This window comes from Antechinus flavipes, chromosome 1 (genome assembly GCF_016432865.1).
Source record: "Antechinus flavipes isolate AdamAnt ecotype Samford, QLD, Australia chromosome 1, AdamAnt_v2, whole genome shotgun sequence".
In the NCBI taxonomy this organism is placed as follows: domain Eukaryota; kingdom Metazoa; phylum Chordata; class Mammalia; order Dasyuromorphia; family Dasyuridae; genus Antechinus; species Antechinus flavipes.
The window spans coordinates 607443641-607464080 of record NC_067398.1 but is presented as its reverse complement, the minus strand read 5'-3'; the positions used below and the strand labels follow the sequence as shown (position 1 = coordinate 607464080).

General features: G+C 35.7%; 1 protein-coding gene across 1 annotated transcript; it reads right to left on the bottom strand.

Annotated features, from left to right (window-relative positions):
• Window positions 1-9954: 9954 nt before the first annotated feature.
• UTP23 (UTP23 small subunit processome component) lies at window positions 9955-18010 on the bottom strand. Its single transcript, XM_051971009.1, has 3 exons — window positions 17649-18010; window positions 11995-12169; window positions 9955-10442 (listed from the first exon to the last, which is right to left on the bottom strand). Exons 1-3 carry the CDS (start codon window positions 17834-17836, stop codon window positions 10032-10034), a joined length of 774 nt encoding a protein of 257 aa, XP_051826969.1. The 5' UTR covers window positions 17837-18010; the 3' UTR covers window positions 9955-10031.
• Window positions 18011-20440: the final 2430 nt, after the last annotated feature.

Genomic DNA, 20440 nt, shown 5'->3' with positions numbered 1-20440 from the left:
AGGTATTGTTTCCCTCTCTCTGAAATTAATTAAATGTCTGTTTGTGTCCTGACTTTACCTCTAGTTTGTTTGGTGCAACTCCAGTCATCCACCAATCAGGGACTGGTTCCAGTCCAATTGACACCAGTTAGGGGGAACAAATAAGCAATATACAAGATAAATTATAAATAAACAACAGAAAGACAACTCTAGCACTAAGGAGTTTCTTCATTTTAAAAATAAGTGGGTTAGACAACTCTAAATCTGTAAACTATAAAATCTGTTTCTAAACTTTATTCATTTATCTGTTAAATAATTATAAATTAAATGTTAATTCATTAAAATTAAATATTAATTTAACTTATGAAAGATGAAAACTAAAGTATTATTTTGAATGATATTACTTCAGTAAACTACACAGTACCAGAGCAGCTTAAATTAATTCATTTTTTAATGAATCCACTATTCTTCTAATCCATCATTTCCAATATTTGAATTCACTTAATATGTAAGAGCAGTTAGGTGGTGCAGTGGACAGAGTGCAGAGCCAGAAGTCAAGAAGATTTGAGTTCAAAATCTATCCTCAAACATTCATTTATTAGCTGGAAAAGTCACTTAATACTGTTTGCTCTGTTTACTCATCTATAAAATGATCTAGAGAACGGAATGACAAACTTCTCCAAGATCTCAGCAAGACTGAAAACAACAAATATAAGGATTAAAGAACCTTAAATTTAAACCTGAAAAGATTCTTAGAGGCCATCTCATCCATTTTTTAGAGATTAAGATATTTTGTGATTATAATAACTATTAAAGAGAGAGAGCAACCGCTATAAAATATTATTCCAAAAATAGTTGTTAAGCAAAACAAGTTAACATTCTCAATAGGTATCACCTACTAAGTGTAGAAAGACTTACATTATAATAGATTGGCAGGCAAAAGATGACAAATGGTGTCTTTCTGATACCATTAGGGAATGGACAGTTAGCACTAGCAAAGAGTCATTGACTTTCACTTCATGAGGAAAATTAAATTGAAATATTGGCCCCTGAACTGCTTACCAGAAAAATAGTATTCCTATTTCCTAAAATTTTATTCAAAGTACAAAGATATCTCCTTCAGACATTAATATCAGGCTTTAATTAATTTCAAACATTAAACTACTTCTAAAGAGCTGATTTGTGTTCTGATCCAAACACGCAGTTACATGATTTGAATCCATTAATAAGTATTCATTTTACATTTCTCACGTGTCTAATACCATATTAACAGACTTTGGAAGAGAGGGCCTTCCTTTGAAGGGTGCCAAAGAATTATAAATTACTTCTCCAGGGAGTCAAGTCAAAGAGAAAAGATCTTACACACACACACACACACAAAAGCACCATTTAATTTATAATCACAAAGCAAAGCAAAATATAAACAAAGACATAAAATATGTGCTAAGTTATTGCTTTAATGGAAGACTGAAAGTAGTGATGGGAGTAGTGTTGAAAAGAAATTAAACAGCATAGAGTAAGAAGGCACAGTTAGATGTTTCAGTGTGGAAGGATGTCTCCAGTTGAGTTTTCCAAGGATCTCTACTTCACTTTGTGGTTTTAAATGTTTTTATCATTTATTTAAATGAAAGCCCAGATGGCATGCTTCCCAAATTTATATATTTCACAAAGTTGAAAGGTATGTTGTTGCTGTCATTTAGTGTTTATTCAGTCATGTCTGATTCTTTCTAACTCTACTTGGAGTTTTCTTAGTAAAGATACTAGAGTCGTTTGCCACTTCTTTCAGTTCATTTTACAGATAAGAAAAGCAAGGCAAACAGGGTTAGTTGACTTTCCTAGATCACACAGCTAGGAAGTATTGAGGCCAGATTTGAACTCATAAAGATGAGTCTTTCTAACTCTAAACCCAGGACTCTAAACACCCTGCCAACCTAGCTGCCTTTGGGGATAAATTTAAAAGAGCTATAAAAGGCTATAGCAACTGAGCTGAACCAATGTTATGAAAAACTGAACTGATGCCAGAAATAAAAAGGCAATAACCCTTCTATATTTAGTTCCATTTAGACATGTCTAGAGTGTTGTTTTTGGTTAGCCTAGGAAGGCTATAGAAAAGCTTGAGAGTGGTCCACAGAAAGTGGACTCACCAACTAGTATAGTACATGGTCTTGAGATTCTGGCATATGAGGACTGGTTAAAGGAACTGGATGTGTTTGATCTGGAGAAGGATAGATTTAAGTGAAACATTATATTGTGAACTCTTTCAATAGAATACTGTTGAGGGAAGGGACCACATTTTGATTTTCTAATCCCAGTACTTAGCACAATGTCTGGTACATAGTAGGGGCTTAATAAATGCTTATTGATGTATTGACTTAAGAAGTTCTTTTCTAATTCTGAAATTCCATGATTTTGTGACTCAGTAGGATATGAAAAACAGTCAAAAGATCTTACTACTTGGATTCCTACAAGTATAATGAGTTCAATATTTATACAGTGTCATCACTGGTTTCTAAAGTATAAAGATAATAGTAGGAAAGGAAGCTTGTTATCCCCTTCCCTTTCCTCCATATACATAGACCCTAGAATAGTCCATTCAATTACCTAATGAAAATTTCATTGTCACCTGACATAGAAATCACAGAGAACCAAACAGGAGTGAAGTTGCTAGTCCAAATTCTAAGGGAGCAATAGGGTAAATCCAACCATTCTCCATAGAGTGGCAAGATGAGCTAGGAGAGTCACCAGTGTGGCAGCCCTCAAGCCTGGATAGAGTAGTTCAACTTCTGTTCCAATGATGTTCCAGGTAGTCTCTGTAGGTAAATATAAATAAAAATGGTAATGAATCACATTGTTGTTGGATCTTCCAGGGGAACTAGGAGGTCAGTCCAATATTTTTTTCCTGTATCAGTGGATACAAGCCTTTGTTTGGTGCCATATAGAAATGACTCCTAGGATATGGCATAAGTTGATAGCAATTATAAAACATTGCCTTCCCAGGCTAATTCCATTCAGCACCTGTTGTTGTCAAAGAATAATAAACTGTCAGAGTAGGAAGGGAAATTTAAATCTCATGTAGTCAAACATCCTCATTTTAAAGGCAGAAAATTCTACACTCAGAACTGTTATCTAAGAATTTTTGCACTTAGGGCAAATGCTCAAGGTAAATGGCAAGGTTATGGAGACTTTAACCCAGTCTACGATATAGGTGCTATCAGGACTTTTGGTTCTATGATATGTAAGATCCAGACAAAATCCAGACCTTGGGGCAGCTAAGTGGTGCAGTGGATAGAACACCAGCCCTGAAGTCAGGAGGACCTGAGTTCAAATGTGACAACATTCAGTTAATACTTTCCAGCTGTGTGAACCTGGGCAAGTCACTTAACCCCATTTGCCTCAGGAAAAAAAAAAATCTAGACCTCCACAGTTCCAGACCAGCAGAACATCAAAAGGTGCTGATAACTTTGAGATAATTTGGATGTTAATGTACCAACCAATGGCACAGATAGGAATAGATCTGTTTCCCCCATTAAAAAAACTATAAAAGCGAGCAGTCAAACTCCTATTCCTCCCATCTCTACCCCAGCACTCTTGCATGGTTACAGAAGTGATACTTTTTATTGTTGCCTTGCCCTATCCTCCTCCCCATGCTGCCCACCTCCTTTAGCCACACTTTCCCCCAGCCTGCCCTCTGCCCCTGTACCCCTTTCTCTGCTTGTCTTTGTGTCCTCTGTACCTAAAAAGTGACTGCTACCCTGTTTCTTGCAGCCAATTGTAGTCTTTCCTGTAAAATACCCAAAGAACTAGGTGTGGCTGTGGGCACCAACAGATAAGCCTCAGGTAAAATGGAGCACCTAAGAAGTTCTTTGAGGTAGTAGTGAGGAGGAAATGAGTTCCATAAATGAAACATCACTTATACAAAAGCTCAAAGAACAGGAATGGAATTTCAAGTACAGGGAAATATTAATGAGCCAGTTTGACTGTAATGGCGAATGAATAAAAGTGAATAATCTACAATAAGACTGGAATACAAGTAAAAGGTACATTGTGAAGGGCTTTAAATGACAAATTGAACATTTTGTGTTTTATCCTAAAGGAATTGAAATCACTCAAGATTTTTTGAATGACCTGAATGACATAGCCAGATTTATGTTTTAGAATTATCAATTTGGCAGCTGTGGGAAGGATTACTATTAGAAAATGAAGAAGAGATTGGGGTAAAGAATATCAATCAGGAGGCTATTGGTCCAGGCAAGAGATAACATTGGTAGGTTTTGTTTATAATATAAATCATTTCCTGAACATCTGCTGACAGCATTAAGTAGATGAGCTAATCAAGGACCACTATAACTTGTGATTATGATTTACTCAAAACATTGTGAGAAAAAAGATAAATATATCTTTTAAATTCTTCCCATAAAGATGTTTTCTTGCAAGGCTATCAGAACTTTTTCATTATGCTCATCCTTGTATTAGAAAATTAGAAAACTCAACATTTTGTTATTTGTTACAATTTGTATAGCTTTCAGTAACCAAACTCAAAAGTCAGAAGTGACATTTATGAATGCAATGTAACATCAGTTGACTTAGTAAATTTGGGGCATTTAAGTAGGTAAGGAGTATATTGAAGTCTATAAAAAACAAACATAAAACAGATTAATTATCATTGTGGAATGTTGTAACTAGATCAGATCAACTGTTAGAAAGATTCCAAGGGCATGCCCCAACATCACCAAAAAACAAAAACAAAAAACCAAAGAAAATCCAACTCAACTCAGAAATAAGAAATCCAACAGAGAGTAAAACAGCATTTAGCAGTTAAAATCATTGTTCCTCTTATCTAGGAAATAATATGTTCATAGTGTAAAGCCAGCATTCCAAGTTTTTAAAAAATTTGGTATGTAGCTACTTAGGGAAATTATACTTTTGGTTTTATATTCTGACTTTGGTAGTTTTATACATTGGAATATATTATTGCCCCTGTATGTGGAGTGTTCATCCCAATATCCTAAGGAGGTGACCCACATTTATTTCTTAACTGCTTTGTAAAGGTAGAAGAGGCCAGGGATAGGATGTCTGTTAGCTAAGGACACCAAGTTCATCACACCATAAGAAAAGTGATAAGAAAGTTCTGCTGAATATAAGGTCGTGTTGCCATGGAAGAGAGGGAAAAGAGAAAAGACACATAAGAATCATCACCTTCATAAATGATCAGGGGAAAAGGTTAAAGGGATTCTGATGGTTATTGGAAATCAGCAGTATTTGTAATATCATATTGTGAGCTGGCATGTACCTTTGTTAGTAATTAGAAAAGGTTTATGAACATTAAAGTATAGACAACTAGAAACTAAACATAATCCCATATATTATAGTTATATTCAGTCAACCATGTAGAAGACTGCTTTGTCTGAATGATTGTGAAAGCTTAGGAGGGTAAGGTAAGCCTCATTCAAAGCTTTCTCTCTTGGATAAGACAGTGAACTTTGCATGAACTGGAGCACTAAGCAATGGCAATCATAGAGTCTTTTCTTTTAATAGCTATTTATTTTCAAAATACACACAGAGATAGTTTTCAACATTTATCCTTGCAAAAAACCTTGTGTTCCAAATTTTTCTCTCTCCCTTCCCGCTACCTCTTCTTCTAGATGGCAAGTAATCCAACATACATTAAACATGTGCAATTTTTCTATACATATTTCCATCATTATCATGCTGCACAAGAAAAATCAGATAAAAAAGAAAAAAAACCACAAACAACAAAAAAGGTGAAAATACTATATTATGATCCACATTCAATCCCCACATTCCTCTCTCTGGGTATAGACAGCTCACTCCATCACAAATCTATTGGAAATGGCCTAAATCACCTCATTGTTGAAAAGAGCCCGTACATCACAATTGATCATGGCATAATCTTGTATGTAATGGTACCTCAGAATTGTCTTAATTTGCATTTCTTTGATCAATAATGTTTTAGAGCATTTTTTTCACATGACTAGAAATGATTTTAATGTGTGTTAATATCTTTTGACCATAATCATGGAATCTTAAAATTGGAAAGATTAACTAGTTCACCCTTCTACACAATGCATCAATCTCCTCTACAAAATCCCCAGTAAAGAGTCAGTTAACCAGCTTCCACTTAAAGAGTTCCAGTAGGGGTATTTGGTGTGGCAGTGGATAGAGCACCAGCCCTGAGGTCAGAAGGACCTGAGTTCAAATCTGACCTCAGCCACTTAATACTTCCTAGCTGTATGACCCTGGGCAAGTCACTTAACCCCAATTGCCTAAGCAAAAAAAAAAAAAAAGTTTTAGTGGTGGAAAATCCAGCATCATATGAGTCTGCCTATAGCAGTTTGTATAGAATTAATCATTAGGAAGTTCTTCCACATACTGAGCCGAAATTTGCCACTTGTTACTTTTATCCATTAGTCCCACTTTGCTTCTCTTTTTTGAACTACATAAATCTAATTCTTATTGAGGCAGTTATTGAGGCTACATAAATCTAATTCTTATTGAGGCATAGGTAGAACAATGGGCCTAGCTAAAGCCAGCAAGACTTCAGTTTGAATCCAGTGTCAAAAATTACTAGCTGTGTGATCCTTAGCAAGTCACTTAACCTCTCTCTCTTTGCACAGTCCCACTCTCACTTAAATCCAATTTACTTGCATGTCATGGCATCACCTCCCTGATGTCAGGGTCCTCTTCAAAAACTAAGGACAAACAACAAACTAATTTACTAAATTGTAAAGTAGGGATGATAATAACATCTATGTCACTGCAATGGTTGTTGACTCAAATGAAATATTTGTCAAGTACTTTGTAGTGTCTGGCACATGGTAAATGCTTTAAAAATGCTTATTCCCTCCCCTTTTCTTTTCCTATTTCAAACATGTGTAGAAAGCTAGTATTAAATAACCAATTTTACAAAGCACTTAATATTCACAGTTCTAGGACATAGATGCTATTATTATATCCAGTTTACAGAAGAGGAAATTGATAGGGAGATTAAATGATTTGCCAAGGGTACCCACAGCTAGTGTCTGTGGTAGGACATCCCAACTCTCTGAGGTCTCCCTGAATCCAAGTTTAGTGCTCTAAACATGCCATAATGGCAACTTTCTTCCTCCGGGTCTTTATGTAGTAATTATAGTAATTCGCATCAATATAGCACTTCAGACTTTTCAAAGCATTTATCTCATGTGACTGATAGCATAAGGCTGATGTATAACAACTCTCCCCTTCTCCTATGCTCTATTTGTATAGAGGGTGGGAAGTTTTCTGACCTTTGATAAACAAGGACACTTTTAACCTCTAACTTTTCTCCCCCACCACGTTTCAGGAAGCAGCTACTGGGGGCAAGTGTAAGAGTGCTTGAGGCAGTTAAGCTGGAGGTGGTAGGGAGATAATACAATTTAGAACCATGGGGTTAAAAGCTACTTGCACACTGATTTTTCAGACATGAAAAGAGAAAACAAGCTATTTGATCTACAGAGAAAAACTAAGCCCATTCCTCCATGACAGTGTTACAATTTGGACAATGATATTTACTTCATGTATTTTGCAATGTGTATACAATGCATAAGCTCTGTAGACTGGTTTCAATATTTTGACAACTGGATTTAATGTAGTTTCCTTTGTAGTCCTATGTATTTTATTTTATACACTTCAGATTATTATTCTAAGGGTTGTCAAAGAGGTCCATGACCCACAAAAAAGTTAGTAACTCCTGATCTTAAAAGAACTGATTTGTATCTTACCCAAAACACTAAACAATTAAACAACCGCACAATTAAATGAAAAGTAGATTTAGATTAGGAATGCAGGATTGACTCAATATTAGAATTATAAACATGTCATAAAAAAAAAAAAAAGAACCAGGGGCACAGTGGATAGAGTACCAGCTCTTAAATCAGGAGAACCCAAGTTCAAATGTGACTTCAGACTCTTAATACTTCCTGGCTGTGTGACCCTGGGCAAGTCACTTAACCCCAATTGCCTCAGCAAACAAAACAAAAAAATAAAAACCAGTATTACATCAATACATGTTGAAAAAGCTTTGACAAAATACACCTCTTCTGTATAAGGGGGAAAAAAACCCTTTAGTTTTGGAATAAATGGACTTTTTCTTTATGGCGTAGGGAAGAGGAACAAGCATTTAAGTATCTATAATGTGCCAGGCCCTTTACCAATATCCTCACATTTGATTATACTTGACATTTTTATTAATGTCATGTGAATACAAAAACAAGCCAAGATGTCCTTGTGGAGTCAGAAGACCTGGGTTTAAATCCTGCTTCTGACTATGGGACTTTTAGTATCCCTTGAAATATATTTATATATTTTTAAATATTCTATTTATTATTTTAAGAAGGAAGAGTTAGGAAGCAGGATTCATTTAGGAAGTATAGTTGATAAACTGTGATTGAGATAACCTTTAAAAAACAAACATTAACACAATTTGCATGTAAAAGCAAGAAAAAAGGTACAAGTTTGATTTGATATTCATTTTCATTACCTAAAGGCACTTAAAAAAATACTTTGTGCATGAACAAGAGACGGAAAAGGAGTTTGGGCCATATTTTAAACATTTGCAACAGACTTAGGCACTTTGACAGTTCTTGATGAAAGGATCATATCATTTTCCTCTGTTTCCTCCACCACACCAACCAATAGTCTAGGTCATTAGCAAATTTAAAGTTAAAAGGGGAGAGAGAGACATTTTTCAGCTTCTAAAAAGAGTGGCAAAAAAAGAAAAAAAAATGTGACTGGATCATTAGGCTTATAGAGAATAATTTGGATGAAAGATTCTTTATCTGAAAATAGCTCAAAAAATTAGAAAGCTTTCTGGCATGTTAATACACTCTTGATGCAACTATAAACTGGCCCCACCACTCTGGAAGACAAGTTCAAAATGTGGATATAGGTGCTTTGACCCAGCAACTCTACGCTGGGAACAGAAGGTTAAAAAACCAAAAGATTAAACCCATATCAAAAACATGTTTTAAAACACAGTGGTTATCTTTTGATTGGGAAATGGCTAAAAAATTATGATATAAATATAACTGATCATAGTGAAGAAATGACAAATTAATTGAAATAAGGGATAAAGCATATAAACTGATGAAGAATAAGATAAGCAAACCCAACACAACATATATAACAGTGTAAATATATAAATCATTAAAAGGAAGTCAAAGACCTAAGTATATTAGAAAACAGTAACAAGCCAGGTACATATACAATGAAACATGTCCCTTCTCATTTTAGAGAAAAATGGGAGCACAAAGGCAGAACTTTGCATATATCACCTGATAAGATCACTTAGCTTTTTTTTTTCCTCCCTTAAAAGGAAAGGCTCAATTTTAGGGTAGACAGGATGAGAGTAAAGGTAAATCCAGAAATGATGGTGATATAAAATGAAAAGACATTATTTGAACTTAAGAAAAACAAAACTATCAATGAAATTTGAGTGTTATCATGTATAAAATTATAAAATATTTTTATATTATGAAATTTTAAAAGGAAATTCTAGAGGAAACCAATAAAACAATATAAAAGAATTCTATGAATTTGTTAAATTGGACATTTCATTTTTCCAGTTAGTCATCTAACCTGGCTCCCAATCTAAGAGGAAAAGGAGAACAATGACTAAATGGATTTAATGTTACTAATCCAGTAAACCAAGCATAAAGTAAAATATATTTTTTACTCATTTTAAAGTCATATTTGTTTTGAACTTCCAACTTGCAATAAACTCAACATTTCCAATAGATTGGTTCAGAACTACTATATCCCCAGCAGGAAACACTGATAAGCTATTAAAATAGCTGGGGGAGCCTGGGAGATAAGACACAGGGAGACATTGTCATATTTTGCATTATATTCATTCTTGTTTACTCTGATTTTATTTTTCATGTGAGAACCAACAGGTTTAGGCAAATTTATGGAGATATATTTTAATTTTCAACTCAAACATTGACACAAATCATAAACTTTATTTATTTTGCTTTAGAAATGAAGTTTAGTCAGTCCCTAAAAGTTTTCCAGTTCAGTTAATGCACAGAGTTGCTCTGTACTTCTTCGCTCTGCCTCACTGATGGCACAGAAAGTGCTTTCACTCTATTTCTGTTACGAATTCTTTTTCTTCTTTTCTTTTCAGGGGCAGAAGACTGATTTGAATCTTGCACCTTCTTCTTTTTCTTCAGACAGCTAAGAGGATTGGGACCACTCACACCTTTGCGTTTTCTTTTCTTTTTTGGTTCAGGGGTTTTCACTAGACCTTGTTCTTCTTTGAGTTTCTTAATGTTCTGTTTTTGGTGGACAGAGAAAAGATGACCTGATTCTGTTGCTTTGACAAAGGCAATTGTTTTGGGAGAAGGTTTATCCAAAACAACAGTGTTCTGAATGATAAACAAGAGAGGAACTCCAGGTTTTTTCTTTATTTGAAGAGACAGATTTTGGTCCTGTGAAAAACAGACATTAATCAGGTATTATTCAGGAACACATTGCAGCCTGCCAACAAAACTAAAGTACTTTGAGAGAGAACTCTTTCTAAAATCTCAGTTATCACTAAAATTGAGTCTTAAATTTCCTTTTTCAGATTATTATGTACCTGTGCAGAAGGTACTGATTAAACATCTAAAACAAAGATGCTTTAAGTCTGAGAATAGTAGATGGAATTAAATGCTGGACAGAGGATGAATATTTTGTTTCATTCAGTCAGATGAAGTGCTGAAAACATTTAAAAACAAAAATGTTTAACAAAATCAGGATAAAATAATATAAAAGAATATTTTAAATGGAATAGCATGAGGAATTCATAACATGAAAAAGATATATGCAGCCATATAGCTAAAATGTGATGAATTTCAATGATCAATCCCAGTCTTAAAGAATAGATTTCCCTCCTCTCTGTACAAAGATAATAGGGAGGGTGGCAGGCCATATAGTGAGGATTCCAGCTTAGGGACCACAACTTAGACCTGCTCTAGCTGTATGGACCCAAGGTAAGCTGAAGCTACTCCAGCTGAAGGGCCTGCAAAGTCCAGGAGGGAGTAGGGCCATATAGAGCCTTCCAGGAGAAGGGAGATCTGCAGCATAGACCACTTCTATTAAGTGTCTGGCTATAAAAGAGTGTATAAATGTATAAAACTGTATAAGAGCACTTGTTATCAGATGGGTTGATTTGTCAGTTGATGTGGACAAGTAAAAACTGATCTGAGTTTTGCAACCCTGCGGGATGCATTAAGGCTAATCAATCCAGAGTTTCGGTATAGACAGTCCTCCCATCCAAATCTCTTGTTGGATGATATAGTTAAGTTATTCCTTACTTCATTCTCATTCCTTATTCCTCATTAGGAAATTTAGAAAATCTCATTTCCTTAGTGCAGATTATATTACTCTCTTGCCTTGAAGATGACAGGATAGTCTTTTATTTGTGCTTTGCTGGCTCTTTGTCTAAAAGTCTATATAGTTTGGTCCTTGAGAGCTCTGAGCCTTTGTCCACAGTATAAAAGCTTAAATAGTGAAGTCCAGAAACCATTCTTCTATGTGCTACCCTCAGTGGAGACCAATGGAATCTGTACACCAACACTGTTCTCTTTTGATATATATCCTCCTATTCCCCTTCTCAGTAGTAATTAAGAATTGTTAATTGCTATTTCTATGTAGAGAGAGCTAAGTAGTACAGCGGATAAAATGTTGGGCTTAAAGTCAGGAAAATGCATGTTCAAATCTGACCTCAGACATTTACTAGCTCTGTAACCCTGGACAATTCACTTAATCCTGTTTGCTTCAACCACTCCAGTTGATTTGTGCCAAGAAAACTCTAAATGGGGTCATAAGGAGTTGGACACAACTGAATGACATCAAATTCCTATGTAGCTCTGTCACTCTTCATCCATACTTTCTAGCACTATAGCAGGTCTAATTATTTTAAAGGAGGGTTCAATGGGAAATTATTGCAGTATAAAAAAACAAAGTTAAGCATCAATAGTTTTGCATAGGCAGTATTACCTGTGTTGCAACAAAAAAATGGTGAGGATTTCCATCTTCAATCATGGACAAGAGACATTCAGCACCACTGACTGCATCTTTGAAATGTGAACAACTTCGAACCTGACATCTTTGTGCAATTAGTTTTGCACCATATAACTCCTTCCCCAATGATTCTAATTCCTTTAATACACATCTGGAAAAAAAAAAGGCTTTTAAATATTGGTAAGCATTTACAAGAGAAATGGTTCTTTTTTATATATGTCAGTAAAAACAGGTCATATTTAAAATATAAATTATTTTTGCTTTCAAAGAAAAGGTGTTAAAATTATGCCATTAGTCATGACTACTATAATGTAAACCCAAACTAATAATTAACTTGGAATATTAACTTCCACTACTCCTATACAAAAGAACAAACTTTGATTAAAAAAAAAAGTCAATCAATAAGGATTTATTAAATACCTAATTATCATGTGCCAGGCACTATGCTAGACACTGAGGATAAAAAGATAAAAATGAAAATCATTATCCCAAAATACAATCTGTCAAGGGAAATAATATGTACATCAAAGCAGACACAAAATAAGCTTGGACAGATAGACATTAGCATCTGAGAGGACTCAGGAGAAGACACTGCATGTGTAAGGAATAGAAATTAGTCTGATATTGCTATACATGAGTGTCATAAAGGGAAATAATATATAGAGAGACTGGAAAAGGAAGAAAGCAGTCAGGTTGTCAAAAATTTTAAATGTCAATCAGAGGAGTTTACATTTGATCCCAGAGATAAGAGGAAAGTACTGGAGTGTGTTGAGTAGGAGGGAAATGATGTGGTCAAATCAACATTCCATAAAAATTACTTTGGCTTTGAGTGATAAGACAGATTGGAATACCAAGAAATTTCAGGCCAGAGAGACTACTCAAACCTATAAGCATTTATTAAGCACCTACTATGTATTGGGCCAGTAGCTAAAAATACAAATATAAAGAATAAATACTTCATACATACAAGTAGCCTAATTAGAAAATTACAGCAATAGTCAGAGAGAGATGCCTGAAACTTGGGTGGTGGTGAGAATTGAGAGAAGGGGATGATTGCAAAAGATTTTATACAATTACAAATTATAAGATCTGAAGACTGATTAGACAAGTGGAGTGTGTAACGGCAAGAAGTCAAGGACAAGAAGAGGTTTGTGAATATGGTGGACTTGGATGGCAGAAATCTGGGCTAAAAATAAGGTCATTAGCTCAAAGAACTGGTGTGTAGGAGAGGATATATATAAGTTCTGTTTTGGACATATTGAGTTTGAGATGTCTAAGAGATTTGAAATATCCTATAGGCAGTTAGTAATGAGGGACTGGAGGTCAGAACTAAGACTCACCTGCAAAGAAGTAATCCTTGAAATCATGTCAATTAACTGATCACTAAGTGAGAGAATATAGAAAGACCAAAAAAAAAAAAAAAAAAGGCAGTTTCTTGAGCTACATCTATAATTAGTGGATATGACAAGAACAATGAACCAGTTAAAGGGTACTGAGAAGGCACAGTCAGGTAGAAAAAAGAATGTGATAAAAAAAAATCAGAGAATAAAGAATCTAAGTGGTAAGAGGGAATAGTGTCAAATGCTGAGAAAACATCAGAAAAAAATGAGAAATGAGAAAATGCCTTAGATTGGGTGAAACCTAACTGGTAATTTGAACATAATAGTTTTAAATGAGTGATTTAGGTTGGAAGCCAGACTATATTAGAGGAAAAAACTAGATCAAATAGATAAACATGAATTAGGCAAAATAAAATGCTTTTATATTTTATATATAATGTCTATGTTAGATATGTATGTGTATATACGTATATAACTATACTAGCATGTTCTATAAGAACATCATATAGGAACAAACAGGCTTTCAAAAGTCACATTCAACAATGGACCACATCTTTACCATTTCACAGTTGACTCAAAAATGTAGGGAATATAAGATCCCATTGTACTTATTATTTATTGACTATAAAATAGGCTTTGTGACAAGGTGTCACTCATCTATAAATGAAAATCATTGACAATTTCTTGGAAGAAATAATCTTATCCAATGACTCTGATGAGGCAAAAAGAAGATTTATACTTGCCCCAAGTATTACTAACAGTTGGAGAGGATTCAGTACAGACTTCAAATCAAGGAGAATTTCCCTGCACCGTAACATCTGCCGGACCACCTGTTCAGGGATGACATGTTAGATTTCCAGTACAGTATCATTCTTGAACTAATTCTCATCTTCTTCAAATTTGGTATTGTTCTTATCTTTGCTTTAATATGAATGTTTTATGTTTAACTTTAATGTCTGATGGACTACTTGCCATCTAGGGGGGGAGTGAGAGTAAGGGTGAAAAATTTGGAAAACAAGGTTTTGCAAGGGTCAATGTTGAAAAATTATCCATGCATACGTTTTGAAAATAAAAAAGCTTTAATAAAAAGAAACTGTATGTATATATGTGTAGGATAAGAAGTTGGGAAAGGAAAATGAGTTGGACCCAGAACTATGTGGGAAAAAGAAAACAGTTTAAATTGCTTTTGGGAAATTGCAAAGCTTCTTTAATGACCTCAAACTTCCTCTAGAAATGTTGAGTCTATTTGACAAAAATTGCTGGGAAAATTGGAAATTAATATGGCAGAAACTAGGCATTGACCCACACTTAACACAGTATACCAAGATAAGGTCAAAATGGGTTCATGATCTAGGCATAAAGAATGAGATTATAAATAAATTGGAAGAGCATAGAATAGTTTACCTCTCAGACCTGTGGAAAAGGAAGGAATTTATGATCAAAGATGAACTAGAGATCATTACTGATCACAAAACATAAAAATTTGATTATATCAAATAGAAAAGTTTTTGTACAAAAAAAAAAAAAAAAACGAATGCAGACAAGATTAGAAGGGAAGCAATAAACTGGGAAAACATTTTTACAGTCAAAAGTTCTGATAAAGGCCTCATTTCCAAAATATATGGAGAACTGACTCCAATTTATAAGAAATCAAGCCATTCTCCAATTGATAAATGGTCAAAGGATATGAACAGACAATTCTCAGATGAAAAAATTGAAACTATTTCTAGCCATATGAAAAGATGCTCCAAGTCATTATTAATCAGAGAAATGCAAATTAAGGCAACTCTGAGATACCACTATACACCTGTCAGATTGGCTAGAATGACAGGGAAAGATAATGCGGAATGTTGGAGGGGATGTGGGAAAACAGGGACACTAATACATTGTTGGTGGAATTGTATCCAGCCATTGTGGAGAGTGATTTGGAACTATGCTCAAAAAGTTATCAAACTTTTCATACCCTTTGATCCAGCAGTGTTTCTACTGGGCTTATATCCCAAAGAAATGTTAAAAAAAGGAAAGGGACCTGTATGTGCACAAATGTTTGTGGCAGGTCTCTCTGTAGTGGCCAGAAACTGGAAACTGAGTGGATGCTCATCAATTGGAGAATGGCTGAATAAATTGTGGTATATAGAATATTATTGTTCGATAAGAAATGACCCAGCAGGATGATTTCAGAGAGGTCTGGAGAGACTTACATGAACTGATGCCGAGTGAAATAAGCAGGACCAGGAGATCATTATATACTTCAACAACAATACTGTATGATGATCAATTCTGATGGACGTGACTATCTCCAGTAATGAGATGAACCAAATCAGTTCCAATAGAGCAGTAATGAATTGAACCAGCTACAACCAGCGAAAGAATTCTGGGAAATGACTATGAACCATTACACAGAATTCCCAATCCCTATATTTTTGTCCGCCTGCATTTTTTATTTCTTTCACAGGCTAATAGTACACTATTTCAAAGTCCGATTCTCTTTGTACAGCAAAATAATTGTAAGGACATGTATACTTATATTGTATTTAATTTATACTTTAACATATTTAACATGTATTAGTCAACCTGCCATTGGGGGGAGGAAGGAGGAGAAAAATTGGAACAAAAGGTTTGGCAATTGTCAATGCTGTGAAATTACCCATAACTTGTAAAAAAAAAAAAAAATAAAAAGCTATTAAAAAAATGTTGTAACATTACAGTATCTGAAGATTTATGGATGGTTACAACACAAAAGGTAATGGAAAGGCAAGTTATGGATAGGTAACAATGTAGAATAGCTTTAAGTTACTATATTTCCCTGAACTTATTTTGTTCTCGAAAATGAAGTGGTTAGACTACACACTTTCTAAAATGTAATTACTTCCATTCTAACTCTAATGATAAGACAGTCTGCTCTCATATACAGATCATTAACAATAAAACTCAAATTACATTACAAGGACATTTGAGAAATGGAAAATAAAGTGCTTTGTGAAGTACAAGGGAAAAAAAAGTATCATCATCAATGAACTTAAGGGAAAATTTTGCAAGAATGGTCACTAAAGTTGGGATTTTAAAAATGGGAAGAAATACAACAAATTGGAGGACATTCAAGGAATAAAGTACTATGTGCATCTCCAATAGCCTAACAGAGTACTCAGAAAGTGTCTAACGAATGTGCTAAATGAAGGCATGAAGTAAGAAAGGGTCTGTCCCTACCCACAGCTTAGTCTCCAATGTTATAAATATAACTAATGCTAAAAATAATAAAATTAAAGACCCGAGATTTCACTTCTTGAGCACTTTAGATTGCCCTATATGTGTATGTCTATATAATACAGATGCCCTCAGCAGGTTGTTTTTATAGCAAAAATAAATTCTTGAAGTATCCCATTTTTCTAAAAGTACTTTTAATATGTACCACAGTGCTGGTACACAGCAGACACTTAACAAATACTTACTGATCATATAATTGATGGCTAAACTTCTGTTGATGTGCCACTTTGCACTCAAGCTCTTTCTCCTAAGAAAAAAGCCTTTTAGAGGAAAAGTGGAGCAGTGCTTGGAGTGCCATGGTTGGAGAAAGATCTGGATTCATATCCTTTTCACTTATAAATGTGAAGCTTGGCAAGTCCCTTCACCTCTCCACCTCAGTGTTTATCTGAAAAATGCAAACAGCCCTGCCTCAGAGGAACTTTGGTGTCTCAGCCTCAGTTTCCCAAAAATGAAAATAAGGATAATAGCACCTAGTTCATAAGGTGGTAATAACACTTAAATGTGATAATTCCTTCTTTCTAAAAAAGCGAAGGCGCTAAACAAGTGCCACCGTGGTGGGGCGAGCAGGGGGTGGGTACTTCTGACAGAGTGCTACAGAATCTAAAGCAAACTTTAAGCCAAAATGGAAAAACGCGGGAGATGGTAGATGTTCTTGTATTGCCAGAGAGATGGATCTTTGGGTTGGGGGAGGAGATTGTCAAATTCAAACCTGCGCCCCACCCCCTCCCAGAGATCTTCAGACCACTTAAGTTGGAGGACTACTCTCCTTATGCAGAATAAAAAACTCTTCAATGTTTCCAATGTGTATAGTTCTTTATAGTTGACAAAGTTCCTTCCTCAAACACACAGGCCCGGTAACATTGCTATCCCTATTCTAGAGAAAAGGTAACTTGAGGTTTGCGAGTTAGTCACTTGCACAGCGTCAAATAGGCCAGAGAGCTCCGAACGCCAGGGTCCGAATTCCCGTCACGCCTTCCCGCCCCGCCCCGCCCCGCCCCGGCCCATCCCGGCCCCGCCCGGGCCGACCTGGTGGTGCAGAGTTGAGTGTCTCCCATAAGGTAGCGGGGCAGCTGCTCGCGGAGTTGGATGCGGCCCCGCAACGCCGCCTGACAAAAGGTGCCGTCCAGCAGCAGCTGGTACGGCTCCCGGACGCCGAAGTTGTAGCGGAAAAAGCCGAGATGCTTCTTCGCGTGCTTCTGCCGCGTGATTTTCATGGCTGGTCGGCGGCGCGCTCACGAGAGAGACAAGAGAAGCCTCCCGGTCTCCCGGGAGCCGCAACACCAACAACTGCCGGAACCGGCTTAAGCAGGAAGTGAAGCTCGAGCCTCCCGCTTCCAGCGAGCCGGAAGCTCTGCAAGAAAACTTGCCATACACGAGTCCTGAGCCCGAAACGTGGTTTTTTTTTTGCGACTGCGCGCTGCCGAAAGGGCGGGGCGGCTAGAAGGGCGGAGCTTGAATCTTGAAGCATCCGCACACTAATTGCGCAAGCGCAGTCTTTTTACATCCCGCCCATTATAGGGAAGCCGAGTGAAGCTGTCCTTGTGCTTGCCTCGGATTCTGACGGAGATAGGTAGTTAGTAGTACCTATTCTGTAGGTTGTGAGTGATTCCTCCACCGAGCAATATACACTCATGTGCAAACGTTCATTAGGATTAGACCGATTATAAGTCTAGAACTGAAGAAGGAGTTTAGAGGCAACTTAAGTCAACGGATATTTATTGCTTCTTGGTAGGCACTTACAAGTGCTTGTTGATTAAGTGACTGATGGCCAAATTTTTGAGGGTATGCGTCTTTGCACTCAAGTATGTTGATCCTAAGGGGGAAAACCCTTTAAAAGTGGCTAGGCAGAGTAGTTCATGAAGTGCTAGATTTGTCGTCCTAACAACTTGGTTTCAAATTCTGTTTTCCAGGCACAGTTTAATGGCTGAGGATAAGGCAAAAATTAGTCTATGCTCCCAAAAAATTTTTAAATAATACACAACATGCAAGCCCTGTGTACTTTTTATCTATTTTTCTATCTACCTACATATCTAGGTAGCTACTTATCTACCGGATAAATTGGAGCTAATCTCAGATCCGGCAGAATGGAGAAGATTTCTTGCAGAAGATAGGATTTACAGGACAATGAGAAGAATAGATGAGTAGGAAGAGGATTCCAGACATGGGGGACACTCGGTGAAAATACCCTGAGTCCAGAAATGGGGTGTCATGTTTGAGGAACAGCAAGGTGGGACAGAATCACTAGTATAGGGGAGGAAAGTGAAGTGTAAGTAGACTGGATGTGTAGGAAGGCTTTAAATGCCAAATAGAATATTTTGATCCTGAGAAAGCCAATGAATGTATTGATTAGGAAGATGACATGGTCAGACCTGCTTCTTAGAAGATGAATTTGCTAGTGGAGTAGAACATGGAGTAGAGAGAAACTTGAGGCAGGAAATAAAACTAGAAGGATACTGTCATAGTCCAGACATGAAATAAGCTTCTGCCCCATAGTGACAACTGTGTGAGAAGGATGTATAAAGGAGAAATGTCAAGGTAGAAATAAAAAGATTTGGACGATAATTAGCTATATGAGATGAGATTGAGGAATCAAGAATGACACCTAAATTGTGAGCCTGGGTCATAGGGCCAATTGATGATTTTAAGAAGTTAGAAAGAGGAGTAGAGTTTGGGGAAAAGATGAGCTCAGTTTTGGATGCTCATCCAAATGTTGAATTCAACATTTACAAGACATTTGGCTTGAGGTGTTCAAAAGAGGGATGTATGTGTAGTATGTACAGATGTTAAAATATATATGTGTATGTGTGTGTATACACACACATTTAAAAGATGTAAAATTATAAGTTTTAAAGCTGGAGGGGATCATAAGGTTAGAGATCTAGCTTGAAAGGGACTGTAGAGATTATTTAACTAAAGCTTCTCATTTTAAAGATAAAATAAGACACTGAGATGCTAAGAAATCTGCCCAAGGAGGGTAGTAAGCACTGATATGACTGATTATGCTGATAGTTTTCCTGATGTATGAACCCTGCATTGCTGGTATAAATCCCACTTGGTCATAATGTATTATCCTGTTGCTAAGTTGCCCCAATCTCTTTGCTAATAGTTTATTGGAAGATTTTTGCAACAATATTCATTAGGGAAATTGGTCTATAATTTTCTTTGTTTGGGCCCTTCCTGGTTTAGGTATCATTAACATATCTGTGTCCTAAAAAGAATTTGACAGGATTCATTTTTTTCAATTTTTCCAAATATATTTATAGTATTGGAATTAATTATTCTTTAAATCTTTAGTAGAATTTTCTTGTAAATCCATGTAGCTCTGGAGATTTTTTCTCAGGGAGTTCTTTGATGACTTGTTCAATTTCTTTTTCTAAAATGGAGTTATTTGAGTATTTTATTTCCTCATCTATTAATCTGGGCAATCTATGTGTTCATTTCACTTGATTATAGATTTATTGCTATGCAAGTGGGCAAAATAGCTCCAAATTATTGCTTTAATTTCCTCTTCATTGGTAGTAAATTCAATCTTTTCATTTTTGAAACTAGTGATTTGGTTTTCTTCTTTCCTTTTTTTTAAATCAAATTAACCAAAGTTTTATCTATTTTGATGATTTTTTTCATAAAACCAACTCTTATTTATCAGTTTAATAGTTTTCTTATTTTCAATTTTATTAATCTCTCCTTTGTTTTTAGAATTTCTAATTTGGTGTTTAATTGGGAGTTTTTAATTTGTTTTTCTAGTTTTTTTTTAGTTGCATACCCAATTCATTGATCTTCTCTTTCTCTGTTTTATTCATGTAATCATCTAGAGATAA